Here is a 26,686-nt window from a genome sequence, read left to right as displayed (position 1 = left end):
GGGGGCGCAAAATCTCGTGTATGCAACAACCCGCGTCTTAGGCGCGGAGTGGCTTGCAGCAGCTCTGGTTTGATCTGCACCAATCGTGCTCGTTTCCAAGATGCAAGATCTTTCCAATCTCGGAATTGGCATATATGATCTTGAGGAGACGAATAGGCAGGTTGTTGGCGATTATCTGGTTATAGATGCTCGGTAGAAGATCCGAGAGGTGGGTTGTTTATGAAGTCTTAGCATACCTACCAACCGATTGAGCAGACAAGCCGAAGAATAGTAGTTCCAGTAAGAGATGAGTTCAACGTTCATGAGAAGTTGAGCTTCGCAGCAAGACTAGCAGAAAGTGATGCGTTTTATCAACGAACAATAGGTGCCTTTTGGCCACTGTCGTGAGAGATCAGTGTCGCAGGTATTGTCAATGCAACGTTTTCCTAATGTTATTACCTCGACGGCATACTTGTACTGCACGGCGCGCGTCCTAAGCGCCCAAGCCGCGATCTTATCAATTCAAACACCTGGACGGATGCGCGTCATGTCTTATTACCATGGGCTCCGTGTACAGAGTGTTCACGCTCTCCTTCCGCGAAAGGACAGCAGCCTAGTAGATTCGGGCACATGATACAACCACTACTACATGTATTACAGAGTAGCAGCGCTACGGGACTAGCTTTGGACCCTACGAGCGCAGGTGACGAACGATAGTATCACCATGGACTTGTTGGAGGATTTGCGGCCAATGAGACAGAAGGGCCACGCCTGAACAAGGGTGCCCTAATCTGCAGGTTGCTTTGAGATGAGATTAGATGCGGGTTCTTGGGTGATTGGGGTTGCGTGCTACGTAGCACGAGCATTGATTATTGCTCCGACATCCCTTGGGAACCTGCGTCTAATAGTAGTTGTACATACTCTTGGCTTACAGTTTTCAAACGAATAAAACACAGAATTCGAAAAGATAGGCGTATAGAATTCAAATCAATCACAAGCCCGTGGAATCGCATTATCCCATGGGGCACGAATAATTGCTCGTGGAAATGGATACGACAGACGGTGCTTTTTTTTTCCAAGCCACGACTCATAATCACCGGAAATCTGGCTGTGTCTGTATCGGATTCTGGTGAACGCAAGACCCCAGTGAGATGAGGCTGAGGCTTGCGTACGCAATTCAAGAGATGCGGGCAGCTTGTGTCCGTTTCCTTCCGGCCAGCGGTTCCCTTATGCCCCGATAGTCCGCACATCTGGTGCCTTTTCCAGTCCAGGACAAGACGGACGGCATTGAGTTACGAACAACGGTCAAAACCCGTGCTTTTTCGATGAAATTGGTGGATCAATGCTATGTACAACCGTTATTGCAGGCATCACGGAGGCCTCGTTCCTGGATTGCGAGATCCCAACTCGGACGGCAATTGGACAACAAGTTTGGAATGGCCACAACAAGCCAGACCCCCCTCGTCCCATAAACCCAGACCCAGAAACCCCCCGATCCCGCCGTAGCGCGGGCGATTGCAGAGCAAATCAGGGCCCGGCAAGACCGCAATTCAGGGGGAACTGAGTCCACTCTCCCCAGCCCTTCTAACCGGCGTGCTAATACTGCATACCACTAAAAAGGTAGCCGAACGCTTACGCAAAATGGCGCCAACGAGCCATGAGGCGAGGCGAGAACAAGGCGAACGACTCGCCTTTGCTGCTGGCAGGGGGCTTTCACGGCCAACAAGTCGGGTTTGTCGTGAGAAAGGGTTGGGGAGACTGCAATGCTGGTGGTGATGAGTCCAAAGGGCAGTGGTTATCAAACAGGTCGTGGCAGCTGCTGGTAGCAAGTCGTGATACTATTTGAACGCATTGAACGAAGCAGGTCTGCACACCGACGATTGGGGTTCGGTGGAGAGAGGCCATTTCTCGCCAGCCCAGCAGACAGCCAGTCAGGATGCGCGACATGAGCCGAAGCAGCCAAAGAGACTGGAGTCGACGAGCTTGCCTTTTCGGGGGCTCAACCCATAACGTAGGTAGGTACCTACATGGTAAGGTAGGAAGAGACAATTGAGTGAAGACATCCAGGTGAGATCAAGCTGTATGTAGTTGTAGGTACTTCTGCAATGCCCAGCCCGTAGCGAGATGCAAGTACCTGCCCTGCAGAGGCGTCTCCCCTGACCTTGTCCGGCGCATTTAGTATTATTACGCACATACGATACATACAAGTGTGTTTTTGCACCGGAAAGATCCAACTGAGAGGGTGTTACGGAGCAACATCAAGTACGCTGGGGATTATCACCGCCTTCCGATCGATCTGTGCAGTTCGTGTCCGCTCTTCCAGAAGAGCCTGGTTGCCAACGGCTGTTTTCTCTCTTCGTCTCCGACCCCTGCTTTTCTTTTGCTTCCTCCATCACCCTTCCTTCAGCTTTCTCTCTCCAAGATCATCTCAGATCGTCCACGGGAATCTGTGGGAGTGCCAGCTAGGACATACATACCCGGTCTGGTGTTTCCTCCCCCCCATGCCGCGCTCCCTCCTCCGTCTGCACCCAAACTCGCCACGGGCCCGTCTGGCAAGAAATTGCACCCGACCTTTTTAGATTCTACCAACAAGGGCATAGCAGCTCATTTCCGACCTTGCACCAGATCATTGATCTCTGCCAGCTAGGAAAACCGCCAAAGCGCCCCCCCTTTTGACACACACCCCCGGGGCAACGTGTGTGGCCAAGTCAGCCCTTTCGATTCGAGCTTTGCCGCATCCCTGCCCTGGGTCTCTACTATCTTGCACTGCCGTTTCAAGCGCCGTTGCGGGTTCTGCCTTGCTTTATTACTCTCTTTTTTCTTTCCCTTTGCCTTTTGCGTCTCACGCCACGCCTCATCCCCTTGGCCCAGCTGGTAGTACTCAATCACACACAGGCTTGATATTACCCGACCTGACCTGGTCTGGCCTGATCGAGCTTGCTAGTATTGCCGGTGGTGGTGCCAGTATTACTGCCGTCTGCGTGCAAAGCCTTGGAGCCCGCCTTTCAGAGCACTTGCGCCGCCGGCACTGACACTGACGCTGGGGGGGGCTTGTTCTGACACTCCAGCCGCTGCTTGTGAGCGACTTGAGACATCGAATCGTTGCGGCTTTCAAAAAGGCTGCCGGTGCACCAGCTGGCCCCAACGCCCCGGCTCTGGCGATTGGAGCTCTCAATGTTGACAGGCCACATGCAGACAGACGACGACACGCAGCTCTCTTGCACTCGACTCGATACCTGGCCCTGCCTGTCTGTCTGCTTGCCTATCCTGATTTCAACACTCGCTCTCTTCCTCTGATATCAACCCTCTTGGAGCTACCTCGATACTCCGTCCAGTCCGTTCCATTCAGCCTCCATCTACTGCCCGCCCGGGATTGGCGCAGTTTGCCCGGTATTACAGCAGGTACAGGTACCGACCTAGGGGCGCCACAGTGTGGGGATCGGCGGCTTAGCAGCACGTCCAGCGCCTTTGTCTAGGTCTCTTCTGGCTCGACCACCGCCAGCTTCGTTCCACTGCCGCTTCCATCCTGCAGGCACGGGCGCAACACCAACCACATCTTGCAATCTCGTGGCGTCTGGGCTAGCCGCTTCCCTCTAGTACCGCTGCTGCTACTCGTCCTCAACCTTCTCCCTCCTCCCGCCTCCCTCCCACCATGAGCACCGTCAGCGACCGCAATGCGCCGCTCTCTCCAGTCTCTGTAGGCGGCAGCGAGTGGTCCTTCTCCCGCTACCAGGCCAACGACGACGGCCGCGGCTCCTATCCCGCCCGGCCAAACAACATCCTCACCTCGCCCCCCAACTCGGGCTCGGCGGCCTCGTCCGGGACCATGAGCATGAATGGCTTCCCTCCGGGGCCGACCAACACCGGGGGCCCGTCGCCGCCGCCCTCCGTCGGCCGCTCCAGCAACGGCATGAACATGTACGCCAGGAGCGAGGCCGGCGGCGAGTCGCCCACCACCGCCATCGACGAGGGCGTCCTGGCCGACCACTACGTCGCCCTGCGCGTCTTCCTCACCTCGCGCGACCCCAACATCAAGCAGCCGCCCAACAAGGCCCGCGACAAGCTGCTGCGCCTGTCGCCCGTCCAGTTCTTCGAGCTCAGCACCGACGTCTACGACGAGCTGATGCGCCGCCAGGCCGCCGCGCGCATCCCCCCCAATGCGCCCAACGTGCCGCCCGCCTTCCTGCTGCCCGAGAAGACGTTCCATCCCAAGCGGAATCAGGCCCGCCAGCGCCTCTCTTCGCTCGGGCCTCCTCGCTTCCGAGACCTCGCCGCCGATGTCTTCCACGAGCTGGAGCGCCGGTATCCGCAGTTCATGGGCAACGACATCCCGCGCGTGGGCAGCTCCATGTCCAACCGCTCGGGGCCCATGAACCGCACAGGAACGCCCGTCAACGGAGGTGACTACCCGCCCAGGGGACAGAGCCGCATGCGAAGGCCGTCCAACGCCAGCTCCATCAGAGGACCGCCGCCCATCGACACCTACGGTGTGCCGCCCTCGCCCAGCATCCCCAATGGCAACTTTGCTCGGCCAATGCCGCGACATCCCACGCAGAACAACACGATCGTACCCAATAAGAGCACAATGATTGAAGAGGACGACGATGGCGCTGATGATTATGGGCTCGGAGAATCGTCCGAGAATGGACAAGCATCTTCAGAGGTGAGTTTCGATGCCAGGGTTTCTTTTGCAAACTCTCAACCATTCGATACCTTGTGACGATGGGGCCAATGGGCTTATTCTAACTGGTGACAGGCGGACAAGAAGATCATCGAGGACTACGAGGCGCAAGTGAAAGACTTGAATTCCAAGATTCAAAGCATGCAAGATGAAATCAAGAAGAAGGAAGAGGAAATCAATAGTTTACGCGATAACCACCAGTCCCAGGCCACCGCCAAGGATGAAGAGAAGCAGGAACTGGCAGAAGCCCGCTCAGACCTCGAGGGCAAGCTGACGGAGGCGGAAAAGCTCAGCAACTCGCTGAAGCAGGAGCTGGAGCGCATGCGCGAAGAACACGAAAACGAGACACGGCAGCTTCGGGAACAGGTGCGACAGAGCGTCAGCGTCATGTCCTCTGCGAGTGTAAATGAGGATCTGCAGCGGGAAAACGAGGAGCTGCGACAGTCGCTCCAGCTACAGCAGCAGGTTACGGAGGAGGCGCGGGCCGAAGCTCGAGAGTTTCTGCGTGAGATGCGGCAGCTCTCTCAGCAGAGCGGTTCTACATATGAGAAGCAGGCAGAGCTCGAAAAGACGATTGAGCAGCTCGAGCGCGAGGTTCGGGAGTGGAGGAACCGCTACGCCAAGACCAAGACCCAGATCAGAAGCCTGCGAGGCTCTTCCGCCGGATTCAGCGTGGATGGAGAGTCCACCAAGCTCCCGAGCGACAACACCCTGCTGGACGAGGGTGGACGGGTCAGGGACGTTCACGTCACCAAGTACCAGATGGCCATTGACGAGCTCCTGCAAAAGGTCCGCGACGACAACCCAGAAAACGTCATAGACGCCATGAAGGCAGTCGTGGTCAGCGTCCGGCTCATTACGAGAGACCTGGACGAGTCCGCGCCGCGCGGAGATGAAGCGTCACAGCAGCAGCAGGGAAAGCTCAGGTCGAGGATCTCCGCCACCGCGAACAGCTTGATTACCGTCTCCAAGAGCTTTGCGGCGAGCGCCGGCATCACTCCCATCTCCCTTGTGGATGCCGCGGCGTCACATCTGACCGTAGCCATTGTTGAGATGCTTAGGGCCGTCAAAATCCGACCCACGCCCACCGAGGAGCTGGAGGACGACGAGGATGGAAACGCAACCCCCATCGACTCCAGCGGCTTCTTCTCCCCGCGCAGCACGGCGCGAGGATCGACAACCCACGACGGCCTGCCTCCGGCCCCGGCTTTCAAGACTCTTGCCAACATCAGGGCTAGCATCGAGTCCTCGGCCTACAGCCCCGTCAACTCCCCCCGGGCATCGGTAGATGCGTATGCGAAGTCGGCGCCCAACGGACACACTGAGGAGCACTACGACGGCCCAATCGCAGGTCTGAAGGTACGGGCTTAGGGCGACAACTAACCAAGTTGAAGAAATACATACAAAACACGACCGACGACGTGAACTGACGATGGCCCAGACCTACCTTGAAGAACAAAACACCCTGTTGATACCCGAGATCCACAATCTAGTGAACTGTGCTCGCGCGGACGGTGACATTGGCCAAATCTCCACGCACGTCGGCTCCATCAATGGCTTTGTGGATAAGATTGTCTCGGAGACTCGACGATACGGACGCGGCAACATGGTCGCCCGCCTGAGCGAGTGCCGAGACCGCCTCGTCCAAGCCAACCGCCGAGGCCAGGAAATGGCGGCCTCTCAAGTCGACGAGAGGGAGTGGAAAGCTTGGTCCCTGATGTTGCCACCGATTGCGTTTGAGATTGCCCGGGAAACCATGGACCTTGTTGAAATGGTGGAGGAGCTGGCGGCGTCACAAGACGCAGACGACTTTTCATGATGTTGGCGAGCCGTCATTAATCATTAATCACAATATACCGCTTTCTTTTTCTGTTTGTTTTTGTTACCTTGGGAAGAGAAGCAGGCAGCAGGAAGGGGTCTATCGATACTTTCGAGGGACATGGGTCAGGTTATCCCCCTTCCTCATCCGGTATTCTACTAGATGCTTCCATCTTCGTTGCCGGCGTCACCCCGTCACCGTGGTCGTTTTCTTTCCCTGTTTCTTCTCTTGGAGGGTGAGGAGGAGTCTCAATACCCCCTTGTGTATATGTTTTTTTTTTCTTCTTTCGCGGCAAGGCCTTTGTTGTTGTTGTTGTTGTTCTGCTTGTCTATCTCATACTCGATTGATATCGGCTGGCCTGTGTTGCCTGGCTTTTTATTTAGCTTCCTCTTTTTTACTTCTTTTTTTTTTTTTTTTCCAGCGGGGGATGCGAGAAGGAAACATGCCCTGACGAAGTTATGCGGTCAGGAGAAACGAGCCGGTTTTTATTGGCCTTACTGTTGGCGGGTATCAAGAATGGCATCATGGCCGCGAGTGGATGGGAAAGGAAAGGGCATTTGGTTGTGGGAAAGAATGGTGGTTTCTGACCCGTATGCAGAGAATGAAAAGAATCAATAAAAACGGTGCATTCACAGCTTCTATTCTTTCCGCCGCTGTGCTGGGTTGTGTCCTTTTCTGGGCTCATCCTCACTCTCCTCCTAAGGTACCTTGTATTTGGTGATACAACGACGAGCAACGCATAGAGTCGTATATTAGGTCAGACGTTGAACATCACCTCATTGTCTCGGGCGAATTTGAGCCTCTTGCATCAATGTCCCGAAATACCGTTGCACAAAGTCCACTATTTTATCCCGAGATGGTCCTTTTGCGCATCTTGCAATTCCTTCTCTCTACCTACCTACGTAAAAGAGTACGAGTACTGTACTGTGTCGCTGCTTCATATCAACCTCTGTGCTCACACTACAAAAACAAAATCAATCAGCAGCCCGCCGAACCCCTGAACAGATCTCCCCCGCGTCACAGACTCAGATAGTAAAAGGCAAAATCACTGTTTTTTCCCCCTAAAAGATGAAAATGGGGGGAGGGGGGACCTGTCGATCCCCAGAACGGGCAATTCGAAGCTAGCCTGATCCCTGTTCTCCCGCTTTTTTCCTTTTTGTGGTGGGTGGTGGGTGGTGTGGGAGAAGAGCATTGGCTCGATTTTGCGATCCCGCGCTGTCCACCCTTGGAACATGAGGGTCAAGGCAAGGCAAAAGGCATCGCAGTTCTTGACAAAAGCATGTATTACAGGAAAGGCTGTTTATGTGTAGGGAAATTGGATAACTTGGGTAGGAGTGGCTGGCTAGGCCTTATTGGCTGCTTGAAAAGATGAATGATGGATGGATGGGCTTCCGGATTCGGGTTGTGTGTTGTTGCACCATGGGAGTGAAGGGAGTGAGTGCATACCTATGGACTGGTGTATGGATGTACTATGTCGTATGCACGGCATCACTTGGATCGTGGATTGATTCGATCTCTGCATGACCTGCAGCCGCAAAGTACTATCGTCTCCCTACCTTACCTTGCCTACTATACCTTAGATCGCGGTCTTCATAGTACGGAATCACCAGGCGCCTCCAGAACAGCCCCGTCGCCAGCTCAGCCGGACAGGTACCTGTCAAACACGCAGCCGCGCCCGCCAAACGGCAGGTACCCATTAGCACCTGGGACCAAGGAAAACGAAAACGCCCCCGAAAAGCTGGAAACTGCCACCACCACCTTGACACTCACCTTTGCCTACCTCATTTCTTCTTTCTTCTCTTCTTCTTCTTCCTCTTCCATCGCCTTGGATTGCCTGCTCTCGAGGTTCTTTCCACTTCTTTCCCTCCAACCTCCAACGGCGTTTCTCTCTTCTACCTTACTTTAACCATCCCTCTTTTTTCTTCTCCTCTCCCCTCTGTCCCTCTTCTCTGTTGCATCATCTCCGCCTCTCCTCTCTCCGTCTACCGCACTTGTCTGATTTCTCCTCCGAAGGCGTTTTGGTACCGGATATAAGGTAGCCCTGGCTTGATTTTGACGTCAGTGAGGGCCAGAGGTTTTTCTTCGCAATAGCGCCGAGAATTCTGCTTTTCTGGCGTTCTGGGGAGGGCTTTTTGGCGAAGTCGTCTTCTTCTGCGATTACCCTACTGCGGCTACCGTTGTCCTCCTTCAACCTAGGTCGTTTGTTCCCAGTCTTTGGAGGAAGCAACACACCCTCCAGCTCGTCTATCCCTCGACTCTCCGGCCCTTTTCTCTCTTCAACTCCCTCATTTTCTTTCTTTTTTTTCTTTTCCCCCTTTAGACCAACGACGAGGCAGATTCGACTTTGACTTTTCAAGAGCAGCACCTTGCCCTGGTTGTCTTTCCGCATGGTTGATTCTCCTCGAAGATCGTGTTTGCTCAAGGTGCAGCTACCCGTGCCCTCTTTTCCCGGGGGGGGGCGGAAACAGCCTCACTCTCTTCAACACGGCCGGGACCTGTTTCAGCCTTGCCCAGGACCAACAACATCTTCACCTTTTTTCTCCACGAGTTGTTCACACCTTTTCAATCCCAAGTACAGCTTCGGGGCGGAGCAGCACCGCCAAAGGCAGACCCGAAAGCAGCCCACGTTTCAGCCTTTGGTCTTCTCGGCCCTCGCGCAGCACCCCGTCTGTTACTTCCGGAGCCGTTCAGTAGTCGGCATTCTCCCCAAATAATCCTGTCGACTACCTTGCAGGTGCGAGGTGTTGGCCGCTCACACTTTCAGCGATCGCTGCTCGTTCTGAAGGACCATGGAGAACACTTCCGTTTACGAGGCCGCCAAGGGTGCCTGCGATGTGGCTCGGAACATGGAAAAGTGCCCAAAGGAAAGCCCGCCAGAGATGAACGCCGCTCAGCTCTTGCCTGCGTCTTCGTCGTGTTTGGCTCTTGAAAATGGCGCCGAGTGGCCCATCTCAGAAATGAGGACCAACAGCCTCCTCAATAAGGAGGACGAGAACCCAACTCGCAATACCGAGCCTCTCACACAATCGACAGAAGGACCGCAAGAGCAACTTTCCGCACCAGCCGTCAGCTTAATATCAATGCACCCTTTACCGGAAGCGACGGTTGATTCGACACTGACCCTTGAAGAAATGACTGCCTCGCTGCCTATCGGTACTAAAGAACCAGCCCTGGAAGCAACTGAGGATCAGCGACAGTCGGAGCCAGAAACTCCCGCGTCCCCTTGTCCACTGCCGGAGCCAGACAAGTCGGTCGACGAAGTTGAGATGGTCAGGTTTGGCAGCTCGACAGAAAACTGCAGCTCTCCAATGACCAGAAGCAGTCGACTTAGCTCGCCCTTGAGTGAGCTTGAAGCTCTTCCAATAGCATTTTCTTATGACGGCCCCCCTGGGCATCGAATTCTACATCTGAGGCCAACGCCCGAGCAGTGGACCGACTTTCCCGCCCTGCTTGCTTTCGCACGGAGCCTTCACGCCGAGCAAGACGGTTGCTTCAAGATCGTGCTTCCCAAGGAGCTTCAGGAACCGCTTCCGGAAAAGAAGTCGCAACAGGCCCCTGCAAATGCGTATCGTATCCGCCAGACGAATCATCGGACGTTCTGGCAGGTTAGCACAGTTCCAAGCGATGGCACCTTTTCTTCTTCCGAGCCGGACGCCGAGCTTTCGGCAACTGCGGAGGAATGTTTCAAAAGACTGAAAAGGCTCTTTAACAAGAGCATTGATAGGCAATTGCGGCATATTCGGTACCGTGTGGACGTTCCTGCGTGGACTGCAAAGCAGAGACTGGAAGCAGGCGTTCCGGAACGGAGTCCAATCCATCCCCTAGCGGGGGACAAGTTGGATCACACAAGGGCAATCATTCCCGGAGTTCATACGCCCTATGTCTACGAATCTGCCCAGCACTTTGGAGCTACCTTTCAGCTCCACGCCGAGGATTTCCGCTTGTCGTCGCTGAACCATCTATACAAGGGCCGGAAGATATGGGTAGTGGTTCCGTCTACGGCCGTTGACATTGCTGAGGAGGCCCTTAACCGGAAGGGCAGGTGCTCCCAGTTTATGCGTCATCGCGCCGAGTTCTTCTTCCCAGACAAGCTGCAGAAAATGGGCATCCCGTACCGCATTGTTGATCAGCGCCCTGGCGAAACCATTGTCATATTGCCAGATGCGTACCATGAGGGTTTCAGCACCGGCTACACGCTGGCCGAGGCCAAGAATTATGCAGATGCTGAATGGACATCCGCCACGTATCAGCCATGCGAGTCGAGTTGTCAGTTGGCAACGGCCATTCCAGAGGAGTACATGCGGCCTTTGAAAGAAGGAGAAGCGCGACTCGACCTGTGTGAGGGCTATGACGGGCATGGCGACGGCGAAAAAAACCCCGAGCAGCAGCAGCAGCCCGAAGAAGAATTGCGGGTTGATGATGGGATGTTGTCGACTGGTGGACTACCGTCGAGCCAGTCGCTCAAGCGACGGACGGAGTGTGATCTCCTAGAGGAAGGCACTGCTAAACACCCTCGACTGGACTAAGGACTTGTTCTTTCATGGGATACTCTCCCCTATTGTTTTTTTCTAACTCTGCAATGCTTTAGGGGCTGGTGATATGGGCGTCGATAAAGGAAGACGGGCTGGATCTATCGTCCTTTCTTTTTCTTATTTCTTTTGTGAAGGCATATGGGATATCTCTGGTCGACAGATAACGCATGGTATGGTAATGAAAGGGACGCGGAGGAACATTTCCTCGGCGAAAAAGGAACGCAAGGGCGTACTGGGTCGACCTGTAAAGGAATGCCGATGATATCTTTGAGGGGCCAACTGGGCAATGTCATGGCGTGGCAACATGGATTGACACTGGGAAAAGGGATAGCAGATCTTTCGGGGCGGCGGAGGGACCTGGACATATGAACTGATAGAGAAGGGCAAAGAAAGGGCTTGGGGGACTGGGCGTTTTCATCGAGCTGGAAATCTGCAATTCTTTCCTGATCTCGTTTGATTTTGTTTGGTTAGATTCAATCTTGATCGGCAGATCTTAAATGATGGATACGCTTATGGGCTTGACGCCATTACCTTACTAGTAGTCTCTGGGCAGCTACATAAGCCATCGAGCGTCATGCTGGTTGATGCTATGCGAGTCGGACACAGCAAAAGTGGTTCATTAGAGAGCACGTAGGTAAATGTATTCGTAATTCCTTCAACTCCATCTTCTGCTTCTTCGGGAAAAAAACCTCTCCCCCCTTCGCTTCTTCGTTTACGCATTAGTTTCGTTTCATGACATCTAGCCAACGTAACAAAATTACTATTTCCAAACAATGCAGGCCAACGTTTCGATGCTTTCGTGAAAAAAATCATGTATATCGAGTCACGTACGCAGTCTCATGACCACCGGGATCATGATTTGCAGTCTCACAAGTCTCTCGCCCCCTCTTTATTTTCTCGTCTTCTAAAGTCGCCCATCAAACACCCTTCTTCTCTTAGTATCCACGCCTCTCCTGGTGCTGTCGGTCCAACTCGTCACGGAAGGCATTCCGGGTGGTGCTGCCCTGGTGGTGCTCAAAGCTCTCGTTGGTGGGCGTACCCGCCAAGCTGCCCAGGGCCTCGCTGTCGCGGCGCCCCGAGATGGGCGCGTCGTGGTACTCGCCGTCGGAGAGGTGGTCGTCGGCGTTGTGCAGCTGGATGCTGGCGGCGTCCTTTTGGTAGCCGCCGGGGCGGAAGAGGTTGTTGTTGCGGCGGGCCTTGCGGCCGGAGTAGCCGTGGCGGGAGCGGCCCATGATGCTGCCGAGGTGGATGCGGCGCGCGCTGCGGTTCCAGAGGAAGACGCCGACGACGATGAAGAGGACGCCGCCGAGGGCGACGGGCAGGGCGATGGACAGGGTGCGGCCCTTGGGCACCTGGGGCTCGGGGTTGGAGGGCAGGGCCGGGTCCTGCAGGGCGACGTGCAGCGGGACGGAGCTGTTGGAGTCCTTGGAGCCGCGGGGGGCGACCTGCAGCGTGATGGTGACGTTGTTTGTCTTTTGGCCCTTGAGCATGCCGCTCGTGACGGTCAGGGGCCAGACGCCCCAGGAGGTGGGCACGCGGTCCTGGTCAAAGGTCTTGAGCTTGACGAACTCGTTGCTCGTCTTGTTGAGGTAGTCGAGGCGGACGGTGATTTCGTACGTCGAGTTGGAGACCTTGGCGCTGCTGCCTGTCTTGTTGTAGTAGTCGGGGTCCCAGGTGACTGTGTGTGCCCATCAAGCAAAGTCCGATTGTTAGCCCAAACAATGTTTGGTTTTCCTTCATGCTTTTGGTCCCTTTTTCTCCTCGCTTTCATCCAGAATTGTTGTTCCGAAAAAACTCACTGTAGTAGGTGTTGCCCGTCAGCAGGGTGCTGCTGTTGTAGGGCGAGCAAAAGGGCGCGTCGTCGCCGTCCTTGTTGTAGCAGCGCGAGAAGACGCCCTCGCCGTCCTTGGACGTGGCCGTCGGGTTGGGCGGGCGGCCGGTGCTGGTGGTGATGGAGCCCCAGGTGGTCCAGGTGTAGACCGAGGCGGTGATGTCGTGCGGCGCGACGCTGACCAGCGTGGGCGTGCCGCTGATGGTGGTCGTCACGGGCGTGATGGTCTTGACGGGCTTGCCCTCGTCGTCGACGGTGACCCAGGGGGCCGTGGGATCGGCTCGCGGCTCGAGGTTGGCGCGGCGGGCGAGGTCGAGGGCTGCCGCCGCCGGCGGTTGGGGCTCCGGGGTGGCCTTGGGCATGGCCATGGCAGGGCGGCAGAGCGCGGCTGCGGCGCCGAGGAGGGCGATGGCGTGCATTGTGAGTTGAATTGTCCCCTTTTTGGCTCCTTGTATGACTTCAATTGGTGGGCTTGGAAGTTCAAGAGTCGTTCGAGACCTCGAGGGTTGGGGTTTGGAGGGACGCGTCGAGGAATATGTAGATGGCGGGAAAGACGAGGACAGCTCAATGTCGCGTCTACCTAGCTAACGAAGGTGTGATACTAATCAATTGCCACAAGGAAACACCAAACAAGAGAGAGAGGGACGAGGATAGAGAAAAGGGGAGGAGAGGGGTCAAGAAGGAGAGAGTGAGAGAGAGAGAGAGAGAAGGGAAAACAAAACAAGGAGTGAAGGGAAAAAAAAAGGCCAGCAGAGTTTCACCACTGCTCTGCTTAGTACGGAGTTCTCCGGCGTCTTCTCCTTGCCTGCATTGTGTGTCCCCATCACCACTAAAAATCCGGCTAAGCTGACAAGGTTGAACGCAACAAAAACAAAAGGTACAAGTTGCCTTCTTACTACAGCAGCCGAATTGCCCAAACGGGAACAGCGAACCTTTTTCTCAACGCTCTAATTTGATGGAATGACAAAATCCCGCTGGGGGACCTTGCAGATGGATCGTGGACGCTTGTGCTGGTTTGGCTTTGTTGGAGTGGGGGGGAAGAATAGGGGGGAGGGGACTTGGGGACTCTCTAGTTCTCGCACTTGCATTAGAACGAGAAGAATCTCGACTTCGAATGATAGAGACAGAAGTCTTCAGTTGCTTTTCCTCTCTTACTTCTCCTTCATCATCAATATGCGGTGGACACACAGCTCTGCCTGGAATTTCCTCTCATCTCATGTAGCATATAGATACTACAAGCTGGTTGGGGAACCTCAGCATCATGGGCGATGTCTGGTGAGATGGAGCAACGCTCCCCCGCCGCCACCACACAGACCTTTTTTTTTCCCCCCCAGCGTTGACCGCTCATGGCAACAATCCATGGTTTACCAACTCTTGGCACGAGCACCCGCATGAATTACTACCTTGGCAGAACTTTCGTTAGGGGGTGTCATGGATTGGTCTTCTTCGCCTGTTAGCGAGAACAGCGGTGCTTTTTCGTATCGTAGGCCTAGCGAGCGATGAGCAAATCGGCCAGTTGCGGTTCGCTGCATATCATTTGGCAATGGGGATGTCCTGCGGCTGCTGCGAAGCGAGACATGCGGTCCGCTAAGCCGGGGGGCGGTTGATGTACATACAACTATCAAGCGCCATACGATGATGCGCATCGACGGCTATTCATCTCATTGATTCTCCCGTCCACGCTCAACTCGCGGAGCATTGTGATAGCGTTATTAAAGAATCGGACCACGAGCTGTACAAGTTACTGTGATGCCGGCGAGCATGACATTGTCTGTGTGTCTTGGTCGATGCTTTGAACAGCCTGTGGGTCAGTCAAGGGCCCATAACAGAGATCCCGGTCCCGGTCGATCCCGGTATCAGCGGTTCAACGCCATCAATGACTGCACTCACGAAGCCATGGAATATCTATATCTTGAGGAAGTGTATACCATGCATACTTTGCCGCCATACCACGGTGGAAGCAGCTGAAACATGCTCAACCAGTTTCACCATTACTGACTAGTATATAGCCATACCAAGTATCGAGCTGCATAAAATTCGCAGCGACCCTTCCCTAGATTCGAGAATCAAGTGGCAACCAGACTTTGTAATCCCGTTCCCTTCAAATGATCACGTTGTTAAGCTGGTCATGGTCCTCATCGGCCGTGATATAGAACAAAGCTCATAGATGGCCGCCATCATAACCGCCTATATAACGTGTGTCGCTCCAAAAGTTGTGTAACCCCAATTGCCCAAAAGGGGATATATAGTTTCCCTTAGTTGGACAACGACAGACTGTGTAAGCTGTTAGTCTATATGCTCAAAGCCTGTATATAGGCAGATGACACTACACTCGCCTTTGTTGAGGTCGTCGTGCTGTGCGTAAGTAAACTGCCCACTGGTTTTGCCCAAGGGAGCTGGGCTCATGGGCGTCCGTTCAAGCAAATCTCGGATCCTCTGATCCTCTTCGAAGGCATCGATACACTAGATCACATCTTTTTTGCTTCCATTCAATGGAACAAAGCAATCAAGGAGTGATGGAGCGGATGGGCATTCCGTCGTCTCCAAACTCAATGGCCCTTCTCTTTTTTATGCCATTGCCGTCATCCTGGATGGTGATGGCGCCCATATACCTGGAAAAGGCTGAGATCTCAATCTCTTCCGATTCGGACGAAAAGTCGTCTTCGTCGCTGTCTTCAAAGACTTGGCTGTGCATGGACTGCTCGGCCATTTGGACCAGAGTCTGGGTTTCATCGTCACGCCACTGCTGGGGCATGAACGGCACAAGGTGCTTTTCGAGTGGCAGTACCAATGTTAGAATGTCGACTTCGAAACTCGCCTTGGCTCCAAGCTCTCCGCGTCAGTCAAGACTTACCTGAATCTGCGCCGCTGGCGTTGCCGGAGGCGCAGCAGCATCCCCAGAAGGCACATTCAGAAACGACTCGCGCCTCTCGCTAGCCTTGACGAGGACAGGCCGCTTCGTAAAGTACTTTGCCGCAAACTCGGCCTTCTTGGCCTTGTCCTTGGCCTCCCACTCGGCGCGGGCCTTTGCCAGAGCAGCGGCCCTGATGGCCTCGACCCTGGCGCGCTCCTCGAAGAGCTTGGCCGCGATCTCGGTGCTCTTGCACTCCTTGGTCGGGCACTCGTAGACGGTCATGTGGCGCTTGATGCGCTGGCGGTTGTTCTCGGGGAACTGCTCGCACTCCGAGGGGTGCTGGGACGGGAGGCCGAGAGCGCAGCCCTTCTTGAGGAGCCGCCTGTTCTCGGCGCAGCGATCCCAGTTGTACTGTCTCCAGGCGCCGCAGAATCTGCATTTGACAATGTATTGCAGACACATTGCTTGGTGAGTATGAAGAAATGGATATGTTGCGACTGTGAATTGCTTCCTGGCCTAAACGGAGTGATGTTGTGCAGCACAGACGGGGTTGGAGGAAGGAAGACGATGACGAGAAAGAAGAAGGAGAGGTCGACAAGTGCAGGGCGGTGCGCGTTCAACTTCCAGGGCAATCGATGTACGGCAGAATCTCGAAACTGCTGAACAGCTTGCAGCTGCGTGACGATGGCGCCGTTCACTGGCTCTCAACGCTTGGGTAGATGGTTCAAGGGGGCAGCCAAGTGCTGAAGCAGGAACCCCCAAGCTGCCCGTCAGTGGGCAGATGGCAAAGCACGATAGGGGATGCAGAAGATGACGCATTTCAGCTCACTTCGCCCTCACTTTGGCCGTTTGTTGGCAGGATTTTGCTCGCCGGGGGCAGTGAGCCAGCGATGGATGGGACGAACTTGCATTTGCCCAGCCTCTGGTGCATGGGTAGAGGTAGTTCTAGACCACTGACGGCCCTTGATACCACAGGCCGTGATCATCCTCTAGAATTTGGACGTCTTTTCGGGTAGGGAGGTTTGTGTGCATGTCATTAGTCCATTCGTCCAACACCATAGTGATACCTCAAGCCTCTGGGTCAACCGACTCTCCTGTTCAGGACATCCTGCGTATTTTTCCATCTATCGAAGAGCCAACTTTTGAGCTCACTTTGAAGCACTACAATTGCGGGCCGCCAGAGTCTTAGATGTATGCCTGGATAAAGGTAGAGATCCATTTGAACGTCGTAGGCGTGGGGTCCCCTTTTGAACGGCTATGCCTTTGTTCTAGACCTCCGGCATTGCCTGTATTCATGAACATAACGATCACTCAACAGGCGTTTGAGCTTCTTCCAATCCTTCTCTCATCTTTTCTCCTCTTCTGCGACCTCTTAGCCCTTTTAAATCTCGAATGCTTCCGTGTACGGCTCGATGTTCTGCGTGCTACTGCTCATTCAGAGGAGTCGCCAACACGGCCACCCGCTAAGCATGTACACTTCTTGGAAATATAGCTATTTTGGATGATAATTCTTCGGCGCATATGCAGTCGCACAAAGGATCCATTTTCACATGATTCTGAACCCTGGTATAAGGTTGTTTGTAAGCACCTCTGTGGAGATGATAAAATGCTTCCGGAAAAGAGCATGGCGGATAAGGCTGACTTTACAGCTCGGATTGCCATCTCTTATTCGGTGCTTTAATGTCCCGAGACCCAGAGAAGCGTGATGAAGCTCCGAGAACAAGGAGGAGAGAAACCGATGACCCCAGTCGACGCATCCATCTAGGCTGCATCGGGCTTCTCTCCCCCATCCCTTTCGTTCCTGATGTCCTTCCAAGTCCAAGAAGATCTTTGAGGAGGGCGACTTTTGGGATTACCAACAGCGACAAGCTCGTCTTGTCTGGCTTCCAGCCTTCATCTTACTGTTGGGTCCAAGACGAATCATGATCCATGTCATCCTCCCAAAATGGATGACGTCGCCGCAGTCAGACACACTCGTGATAAGGATTTTGCGGGCGTCGTATCCTCGTAATGTTGATATCCAACGTGACCATGCAAGTAATATCTCTGCAGAGTGCCGCATCGCAGCCTCATCTCTGCTCGTCTATCAATCGCCAATCCAACACAGCAGGGCACCACCCAGCAGCCACCTAGTAGTATATATGAAAACACCATCTAGATCTGCCGCCGCCAGGCCTATTCAGAGTAACAACGCCCGTTTACTCGTCCAGCTGGCACTCCCATATCTCGGCATTTTCCTCGACTGCTCCTCGACTGAGAGAGCGTCAAGCGGAAACTCCATGGCTCGCTCGCCCCAAGTGCGGAACGGAATCGTCTCGAGCCTGGTAATGCCGACTGAAGCCTCGTCTCCCCGCATTGTCATGCAAAGGCATGCCTCTGCCCTGTACGGCTCGGATGTACTCCGTAGCTGGCAGATCGTCCGTTGATCCCTGCAAATCACACAGCCATGGGGCTCGGAGTCTGCCAAATCTGCGTCGTGCGGTCGCTCAGCGTCAGCCAGCCAGCTTCCTTGTAAATCTGACAGCAGACGTCCGAGCATCTCAACGTGATACAAGGACACCATCTGTGTCAAAGTTGTCGAGGTTGCGTCGGTCCAGCCTTTGTTGCTCTGCTTGCTTGGGCAATTTCAGGCACCGAATACCGAGGCCAGGCGGGCGGCTATAGCAGGCATATGCTCGTCGTCAGGCTGTGGCAGGATGGCAGGGCCCAGCCAAAGCGGCTACATTAGCATCGCTTGTATGTGCGCCGTGTGTGGTCCGGGGCTGACGACAGGATATCCGAAAAGGAAAGCATACATGAACATACCATACCTACCATACACGAGCACGCACACATGTAGGGCGCCACCACTGCTCCGTGCAGGACACTCGACCATGACCCTGGTAGATGGAGGATGGAGGGAAACCGGGAAGTTTGGGACATGGAACCAGGGCCCTGCAGCCGCACCTTTTGGAACGCCGCGCATCGAGAGCCTCTTGAAGCGTCCGCCTCCCGGTCTGCTGCGTCTCTGCCTTTTCGCGTCTTCTCTTCTTCCTTCTCCCTTCTGCTTTGCGGCCGTCTTGCAGTTTCGGCTTCTGCTATAGTTGCTGCTCTTTTTGGTGGGCAAAGCTGAAAGATTGAGAACATGGATCTGCCTTTATGATATTTCTATACGTGTATTCCGGCCGAAACCCTGGCAACCGCAACCGGCAACCACGAGGCACGCACCTACCCTCAGCCATCAGAGTTCAACCACCTGCCTCGTCTCTCTTCTCTCCCTTCTTTTTTGCCTTCTTTCCTTTCTTCTTCTTCGAGCAATTCCCTTCCTCGAACTCATTCCTTCTTTTCTCTCATTTAACCCTCGCCAAAATCATTCCCATTCAGCCAAAAAGCACTTCAGCCTTCGACAGACGCAACAACGCAAACGTCGAGTGTGTCCTAAGCCAGGGCTTTCCGTGGCTGCATAATAACGAACCAACCGGTGGCCGAGCTGCGAAGAGGGGGACGTGGACGAGGCGAACAACGCATGGGGGGCTCCCCTTCCCCTCTCCGTCAGGCTGGTGGTCTTTTTCATCGTTCGTTCGTTCTCTTGAAAGTCTGTTCTTTGTCCATTGTTCGTTCATTCATTCATTACCATGTATGGATAGGTACCTATACCCTTTGCCTATTCCTCCTATTCATGATCCTAGTCCTTATCCCCCGTTCATGACCCTGTCCCTATACAATGCGAGCATGGAAGCTGATCAAGGCCAACATGGCCAGATATTAGGCGAGGACCAACCCATTATATCGTGTTTCCCATTCTCCAACATCCGACTCTCTCAGCTTCAACCCCCCATCTTCTCTCGCCAGTCCCGTGCCGCTTGGGCAATCTGCAAGGCCGCCGCCTCGATCCTCCTCGCTCGTTCCAAGAGACTATGGTCCCTTCGCGTGCCCGATGGCCTCTTGAGCTGGGCAATCATCTCGAGCACGGCCATGTGGTCCACCACCTTGTCCGGATCTCTCATACTCTCGCCAGCTCGATCCCGGCTGCCTGACACCGGTGTCCTCCTCCCAGATGCATTACAGGCGTGCTCGACTCCATCATAGAGACAATTGCTACACGGGCCCGTCACCCCTGGCGCTTGGCTGATGCCTTCTGGGGCCACAACGCACTGGGGGGAGATGCCTTGCCCGGCCCGACAACGGCTGCAGCGTCTGTCGCTGGTGTTCTGCTCTATGCCCCTTTCATACATCATGATGGCTTCTGCGACTCGAACTTCGGCGAATGCAGGCTCCTCCCGCCATCGCCACCTCCCCCATCTGCGGACGGTAGGCAGGGGGCTCAAGGCCTCGATGAGGTACGACCACGGCCGCGCGGACGGCGGCACGGACACGTCGTCAAAGACGCACAGGGCGTGCATTTCTCTCATGGCTAGGTCGCTTGCCTCGTCCGGATGGTCGCTTGCGTGCCGCTCGAGTCCTCCAGGCCAGCCCTGTATTGAGGGGCCCTGATCGACATCATTGTCGCTCTCTTCGGCGTCGTACTCCATCTCCAGCTGGATCTGATGCATCGAACGGCCAGCTATGACGGCCGACGGGTTGGGGATTGAATTGTCGAGGACAAGCGGAGGGAGCACCAAGGCAGGGCCGCGGGCCTGGACACCGGGAGCCGCCATGGACATTGTCGTCGACCCGTCATCACTTGTAGATGCTTCGTGGACGCTCATTTTCACCAGTGATATGCGAGACACAACGGCTCAGCAGGGTTCACGGCGCATGTTGCTCCGGCACTCGTGTGGCAGGACGACAAGCCCCAGACCCGAGAGACGACAAGGCACCACACACGATGCTGACGGGAGCAAAAGTGAAAGCAGAGAAGGCGCCCTCGGGGACTGGGGGCATGGTCGTGTTTTTAACCTATTCAAGAAAAAGAGGACGGAGCACGGCAGTGAGGTATATGTACCATTTTGCCGCTCTAATGGCCTTGGTACACGTTGGCGTAGCTGTGCCCTGCACTCCCGCAGCTGCTGGATGCGCGTGGGGGAGGGGGTATGATATTAAGCTGGATCCAATTTGACTTTTGGGCTCGGGAGACAGACCAACAAGCCTTTGGAGCACGTCTCCGACAGCTCGGCGATGCGCCCCCCTTGCTAGGCCTTGCTAGAAGGACGACCGCTCGGCCGTGGACAGAGATTAGGTAAGTCTAGAGTAACGAAAACAGCTTTCCATGGCACGGCTCCATCCGAGCCAGGTGCTGGTGGTCCCGCCGATTTCTCGCAGCTACCATCTCACGAGAATGGCGGCCGGCAAGCTTGTTTTGGGGGCCGGGTTGGGCGTCTTGTGCCAGCCCTTTGGGGACTTGGAGGGGAGGAAAGAGGAGGGAGGGGCAGCAAAGAGGCAAAGGCCAGAAAAGGAGGGAGCAGGAAAAAGACTCCCCCATTACCCCGTACTTTTTTTTGCCTTTGATTTTCCTGCCCGCAAGACGCTCTCCGGGTTTTCGAGCTGTGGAGCCTCCCCCTCGACGTCGAAGGAAGCAGCGCGAGCATTTAACGGGCGCCCTTGTGCATATGGATGCTGCCCTTGGCGGAATGTCACATCCGCCGCTTGTTGGAACAGGCCCAATACAGGTGAGTCGCTGCCGGTGACACAGCAAGTGCTCAGCAAATGCAATGCAGAGGCATCAATCCTGCCCTGCTGGCAGCCAGTAGCAGCCGGTCGACGACAAGACGCACGCCCAGATACGAAGTTGCTGCCGATTCGGACGCATGCCAGGCCAGGCCAGGCGGCCTCTTCCCCCGCATTCGGTCCTCCTCTTTTTTCCATCTCTTTTGCTCTCCCTGGGCGATCACCTCCCAGCTCAGCCCACCTCCCCCAAGCTTCCGTCCCCTCCCGTACCCCCGGTCAGCTAATGTCATAGGGGGATCCGACCGATCGCATGGGATCCACGCCTGCTAGCCACAGGAAAGCTCCGTGGAGCGACACACACAAGCTCCTGCTGGACACATGGAACCAGCCCCGACGGCTGACGGAGTGGTCCCGTGGGACGACTTGGCTGTGTGGGGTATAGGCAAGGTAGCGGATCTTTTTCTTCTGCTTCCTTTCTTGTGGTGTTTCCTCTCTGGCCCCGTGTCCCCATTACAGTCCTCCGGAAATACTCCGTGCAGTACTACCTTACCCACAGAGAGGCGACAGAGTCAGAGGGCGCTTTTATGCTGGCCTTTTTATGCACGGAACAGCAGGCAGCTCGCTGAAGCCAAAGACCTGGTGTCCTCCGTGGGGGGAAGCGGATCGCGCTTCGCTGCCAGGGTTCATCGTGGGGGACGAATACAGGCGAAAAAAGTGCAACCACCATACTCACAAGGTTTGAACTGTCAATCAGGGGATATCAGCCATTGGCGTAACGGCGTTGATCCGGCTGAGGTGTGGTGGTATTACAACTATATATCAGGCACTGCCCCCGTGAGCGGCTACTACAAGTATGTTCGATGAGGAAAGCCCCCCATTTAACGTTCTGACCTTGCCGATATAAATCGCCCTGCTGTTCAGGTCTTTTGATTTTGGGGTAGCTTTTCTTGCCCATGAGCAATAGCAACTCCGGGAAAGACCACTCTTGATATCTACGCCATCACTCTCATATACCCCTAGGTCACTTACACGTCCGCCCCAATGACAGCCTCTACGGAAGTCAATGGCCTCTCCAGCCACAACGGCTCTAGCCAGGGAGCAAGTACCTCTACCGCCCCTCTGGCACCAGGTCTGTACGTGCCTACAGTGGCATTCTTCACACCCGAAGACAGCATCGACGAAGAGACAACAACAGCACATGCCAAGCGCTTGATTGAAGCCGGTGTCACCGGCATCGTGACCCACGGTTCCAACGGCGAGGCTGTCCACCTTGACCACGCCGAACGGCAACTCGTCACTCGCATTACTCGATCCACCATGGATGCCGCTGGCAAACGCGACATGCCCCTTATCGTTGGATGTGGGAGCCAATCAACACGGGAGACAATACAGCTGTGCCATGAGGCGGCCGAGTCTGGAGGCACACACGCCCTCGTGCTGCCGCCAGCGTATTACGGCAGCCTGCTGTCCACGGATCTCATCATGCTTCACTTCCGGAGCGTGGCTGATGCAAGCCCAATCCCCCTACTCATATACAACTTCCCCGGCGCGTGCAGCGGACTGGATCTCAGCTCGGACACCATCCTGGCCTTGGCCGAGCACCCGAATATCGTCGGCGTCAAGCTGACCTGCGGCAACACGGGCAAGCTGGCTCGTGTTGTCGCCGGCACACGTGGGACAGCATTCAGGACCTTTGGCGGTAGCGCCGACTTTGCCATCCAGACCCTGGCCGTGGGCGGGCACGGCGTCATCGCGGGACTGGCCAATGTAGCGCCCAAGGCATGCGCCGAGGTCATGCGGCTGTGGACTCTGGGCAAGACGAAGGAGGCGACGCTGCTGCAGGGGATCGTTGCCGGCGGCGACTGGACCGCCATCAAGGGCGGCTTCGTCTCGGTCAAGGCGGCGCTGCAGAGGTACTACGGCTACGGCGGCGAGCCTCGCAAGCCTTGTGCCTTCCTCGAGGGCAAGGCCTTGGAGGCGCAGATGCTGGGCTTTTCCGAGCTGGTCGAGACGGAGAAGAAGTTCGACGCCCTGGCCTCCTAGGCGTGCCATCACGAGTACATACATGCGACGGGGGTTATTACTACTTGCCTAGTAGTAATACCTGGTAGTAATAATCCTCATCTTGCCTCCACCATACAACTACCGTGCTCGTGCTACTCGAACCACCGGCAACAGGCAGACGAATTCTATTCATCGTCATTTGACGGGGAAACGGCTACTACTACTACTATTGTGGACGAGACAAAACGTTGACTTGGCTTTGTGGGGCGTGGGGGGAGAAAGGGGGTCTCGAGTCTGACAAGGCCAAGCAAAAGCGAGGCGAGAGCGTGGAAACTGTGGAGGCTCACTAATAGCGGGGAACGGAATCCCAGATCCATGTTTGCCGTCCGCGGGCTAGTATTGCATGCAAAGCGGGCTCGTTATTTTTTCCTTTTTTTTTCCGTGTGCGTGCGTGCTCCTCAAGTATCATTAGCGCAGAGAGAGGAGGAGGAGGAGCAGCTTTGGAGCTGATGCGGGTTTATTACTGTACGGGGAAGTTGTCTGACGAGGCCGTTGGCATGCAGCTTCCTGCGAGGCTTGAGCAGACATCAATCACATTCCCGAGAGGAAACATGTTTGGATGTTGGGATAGGAATTCAGGAGACTAAGGGTGGTGCAAGATATGAACAGAGGCTTTCTGTAAATATGTATCGGGAACGACGTTTTGGGGCATTTCGTAAAGATACTATAGTAATAACATGCATGCATGTGCTTGTTCAGCTAAAGTCCAATATATTCAATCTGAAGAATATTTTGCAAGTTCATACGAGCTACTAAGGCGTGAAAATAACCCGATACATAATTATAGGTACTTGAAGATTTGTATATTCAAGGGGACGTCCCGTATCATGGGATATCCAGGATGAGTATGGCACGGGAGTTACTTATCAAAATTTGTGCGTGTTTCTTTTGTAGATTGCTCTCAAGAGCAAAGGGATTGGGTTTCTTCTTTTTGCTTCTATATACAACTCTATCCCATGACATCTTTCACACCCCACCTACCACTACACCAGGAAGCCCTCCAGCAGCTTGACCAGACCATGCGCGCCAGGATCGGGGCACTCGTTCCATCCCTCGGCATTGACGTAGACCGATCGGCCCAAGCTGGCCTCCATGCCCTTTGTCGAGTCTGAGCCTTTCTTAGCGGCCTCGACGGCCCTAGCGAGATTGAGCGTCTCGGCGAGCGTGTTGACAAAGGGCACCAGCGCATCCACGACGGTGCGGTCGCCGGGCTGAGCGGGCGTGTACCTGGCCAAGCTCTTCAAGGCTGCCTGGAGGGCAGTTGCCCACGTCTCTGTGGTGACGGTCGTCTTTTGGCTGGTGGACCGGCCCTGGAGGCCCGAGGCCAGAGCGTTGGTGAAGATGGCGTAGAGGGCGCCCGAAGTGCCGTCCATGTTTGACTCGATGACCTGGGCAATGGTTCGGACGAAGCGAACGACGTCGAGATGTCCTGACGGAGAGACGCTGTCGAGGTGCTTGAGCACGGCTTCGGCGCCCGTCTTGAGGCAGAGTCCGCAGTCGCCGTCTCCGACAATGGTGTCGAATTTGGTGATTTCGTGCTCGGAGGCAATGAGGCTCTTGAGTGCTGACTGCAGCTTGGCAGTGGTAAAAGCAGCGTCCACTGGTTCAAGTTTTAGTCACAATTCGTCTTCTTGTACAGAATTTGAGAAATGACAAAAGACTTACAGTCAAGATTGCTGGGAGCTGACTCGTCCTCGGCTGGGGCATCCTCCTTGACCTCGGACTTGGTGGTGTCGATGCCTCGGGCCCAGTTCTCGGGACTGACCGCCGGTGACCAGCCAGCAGCGTCGGCAGGAGCATCGATCAGAGGCAAGATGGCCTTGTCCGTCGCCTTGAGAATCGTGATGCTGAATCCGAGGCCGTTCAAGCTCGTCATGTAAGTGCCGCTGAGCAGCCTTGCCGGCTTGATCTGATAAGAGGCATCGAGCTGGTCGATGACCTCCGTCGTGATGGCGCCAAGCTCAAGAGGGCTGATGCCGCCAAGGTTGTTCACCATGACAACAACTTCATCTCCGGACCTGACGTTGATGTAAGCGCGGTCACTGTCGGACTGGTCGAGGAGCTGCTTGAGCATAGTCTCGACAAGACCTTTCAGGGTTGTCTTGACACGGCCGAAGCCCTCTTCGTTGTGGATACCCATGCCGATTTCAATCTCATCTCCAAGCTCGTCAGGAGTGATTTCTCGGCCAGGGACATGGACGTGAGATAGAGAGGCGCCGACGGTGGCCAGGTTGTCAGAAGCAAGGCTGGCAATTTGGGAGACCTGCTCGAGGGATTGGCTGTCCGCAAGAAAAAAAAAAGCAGCAGGTTAGACACTTTGGCTCAAGTAAGAGTTGGCACTTGACGAGGCTTGGAGGGAAGGGGGGGGTCCAGTCGCAAGATTCAAGCTTACCCCTGAGCAGCAGCGGCAGCGGCAATCTTCTGCACGAGAACCGTTCCAGCAAGACCTCTCCTGCCGATCCGCCCTCCGCGCTTCCGGCCAACGCCAACGTCGTCTCCCACAACCAGGAGCTCAGTCTTGATGCCCTCGGCGCGGGCCTTCTCCACCGCCATGCCAAAGTGCAGCATGTCGCCGGTGTAGTTCATGATGAGCACCAGGACACCGCGCCGGGGCTGCTCTGCGCCCACGCGACGGATTGCGCGGAAGACCTGCTCGGCAGACGGAGAGGCGAAGACGGAGCCGGCAACGGCAGCGGTCAGGAAGCCCTTGCCGACAAAGCCCGCAAAGGACGGCTCGTGGCCGGAACCGCCTCCGGAGATGAGGGCGACGGTGGGCTGGGTCGCGGCATCGCGGAGGAAGACGGTCTTTTGCGCGGCGTCAAAGGCGACGGAGGGGTTGGTGTATGTGGCCGAGCGCAGAGCGGCATTGACGAGAGCCAGAGGCTCGTTGACGAAGTGCTTGGCTGGAACGTGTGAAGTTTGTTTGGTTTAGCTGGAGTCCGCGCTCTTCTAGTGGTTTGTGAAGAATGACTTACACGACATGGCAGACCGGGAGCGATGCGTACAGTTCCCCGTTGGTTATTGGCGTGTGCTACCTTTGGAGAATCGAGTTGTCCTAGAAGGAAGATGAAGGAGGACGCAAAGACGGGAAGAGAAAGGCATTCCCATCATCTCCTCATTTCCATCTTCCCCGCGGCGCGGCCATGGTCGTCTTTATTTGAAAAAGTTCGAGGATTACCCCATTCTCTCAAGCGTCGGGGCCTGGAACTGCGAGCTTCGGCCTCGTTTGCGCTCGAATGCGACGAGATCCGTCGTGGATGGGGGGCAGGGGGCAGGGGAAGAGGTAATAGTCAAAAGGCTAGCAGATGGTTCCCACGCAGGGCATCTCACCATCGACCGG

The 26,686-nt window shown here is 55.3% G+C and overlaps 7 protein-coding genes across 7 annotated transcripts; 3 read left to right on the top strand and 4 right to left on the bottom strand.

Moving 5' to 3' along the window:
* Positions 1–3,626: 3,626 nt before the first annotated feature.
* On the top strand, positions 3,627–6,479 carry BBK36DRAFT_1195386 (hypothetical protein; the record flags this gene model as incomplete). The annotated part of the gene is made up of 3 exons (XM_024896894.1): positions 3,627–4,660; positions 4,736–6,019; positions 6,102–6,479. The coding sequence occupies exons 1-3, from the start codon at positions 3,632–3,634 to the stop codon at positions 6,477–6,479; spliced, it is 2,691 nt and encodes an 896-aa protein (XP_024751584.1). The 5' UTR covers positions 3,627–3,631.
* A 3,258-nt stretch (positions 6,480–9,737) lies between these two features.
* BBK36DRAFT_1195383 (JmjC-domain-containing protein) lies at positions 9,738–10,962 on the top strand (the record flags this gene model as incomplete). The annotated part of the gene is made up of 2 exons (XM_024896893.1): positions 9,738–10,817; positions 10,937–10,962. The coding sequence occupies exons 1-2, from the start codon at positions 9,746–9,748 to the stop codon at positions 10,960–10,962; spliced, it is 1,098 nt and encodes a 365-aa protein (XP_024751583.1). The 5' UTR covers positions 9,738–9,745.
* A 780-nt stretch (positions 10,963–11,742) lies between these two features.
* Positions 11,743–13,627, bottom strand: BBK36DRAFT_1134886 (hypothetical protein). Its single transcript, XM_024892455.1, has 6 exons — positions 13,539–13,627; positions 13,400–13,518; positions 12,811–13,265; positions 11,946–12,689; positions 11,846–11,870; positions 11,743–11,762 (listed from the first exon to the last, which is right to left on the bottom strand). Exons 3-4 carry the CDS (start codon positions 13,259–13,261, stop codon positions 11,947–11,949), a joined length of 1,194 nt encoding a protein of 397 aa, XP_024751582.1. The 5' UTR covers positions 13,262–13,265; positions 13,400–13,518; positions 13,539–13,627; the 3' UTR covers positions 11,743–11,762; positions 11,846–11,870; position 11,946.
* A 1,721-nt stretch (positions 13,628–15,348) lies between these two features.
* On the bottom strand, positions 15,349–16,158 carry BBK36DRAFT_1157932 (hypothetical protein; the record flags this gene model as incomplete). The annotated part of the gene is made up of 2 exons (XM_024894052.1): positions 15,349–15,612; positions 15,697–16,158. 2 exons carry the CDS (start codon positions 16,156–16,158, stop codon positions 15,349–15,351), a joined length of 726 nt encoding a protein of 241 aa, XP_024751581.1.
* A 3,344-nt stretch (positions 16,159–19,502) lies between these two features.
* BBK36DRAFT_1115190 (hypothetical protein) lies at positions 19,503–20,384 on the bottom strand (the record flags this gene model as incomplete). The annotated part of the gene is made up of 1 exon (XM_024890106.1): positions 19,503–20,384. One exon carries the CDS (start codon positions 20,382–20,384, stop codon positions 19,503–19,505), a length of 882 nt encoding a protein of 293 aa, XP_024751580.1.
* A 1,939-nt stretch (positions 20,385–22,323) lies between these two features.
* Positions 22,324–23,325, top strand: BBK36DRAFT_1157930 (aldolase; the record flags this gene model as incomplete). The annotated part of the gene is made up of 1 exon (XM_024894051.1): positions 22,324–23,325. One exon carries the CDS (start codon positions 22,324–22,326, stop codon positions 23,323–23,325), a length of 1,002 nt encoding a protein of 333 aa, XP_024751579.1.
* Positions 23,326–24,329: 1,004 nt separating this feature from the next.
* Positions 24,330–26,328, bottom strand: BBK36DRAFT_18633 (dihydroxyacetone kinase; the record flags this gene model as incomplete). The annotated part of the gene is made up of 4 exons (XM_024897860.1): positions 24,330–24,946; positions 25,012–25,625; positions 25,739–26,249; positions 26,322–26,328. 4 exons carry the CDS (start codon positions 26,326–26,328, stop codon positions 24,330–24,332), a joined length of 1,749 nt encoding a protein of 582 aa, XP_024751578.1.
* Positions 26,329–26,686: the final 358 nt, after the last annotated feature.

This window comes from Trichoderma citrinoviride (genome assembly GCF_003025115.1).
Source record: "Trichoderma citrinoviride strain TUCIM 6016 unplaced genomic scaffold BBK36scaffold_4, whole genome shotgun sequence".
In the NCBI taxonomy this organism is placed as follows: domain Eukaryota; kingdom Fungi; phylum Ascomycota; class Sordariomycetes; order Hypocreales; family Hypocreaceae; genus Trichoderma; species Trichoderma citrinoviride.
The sequence above is the reverse complement of the archived record's forward strand: the minus strand, read 5'-3'. Positions and strand labels throughout refer to the sequence as shown.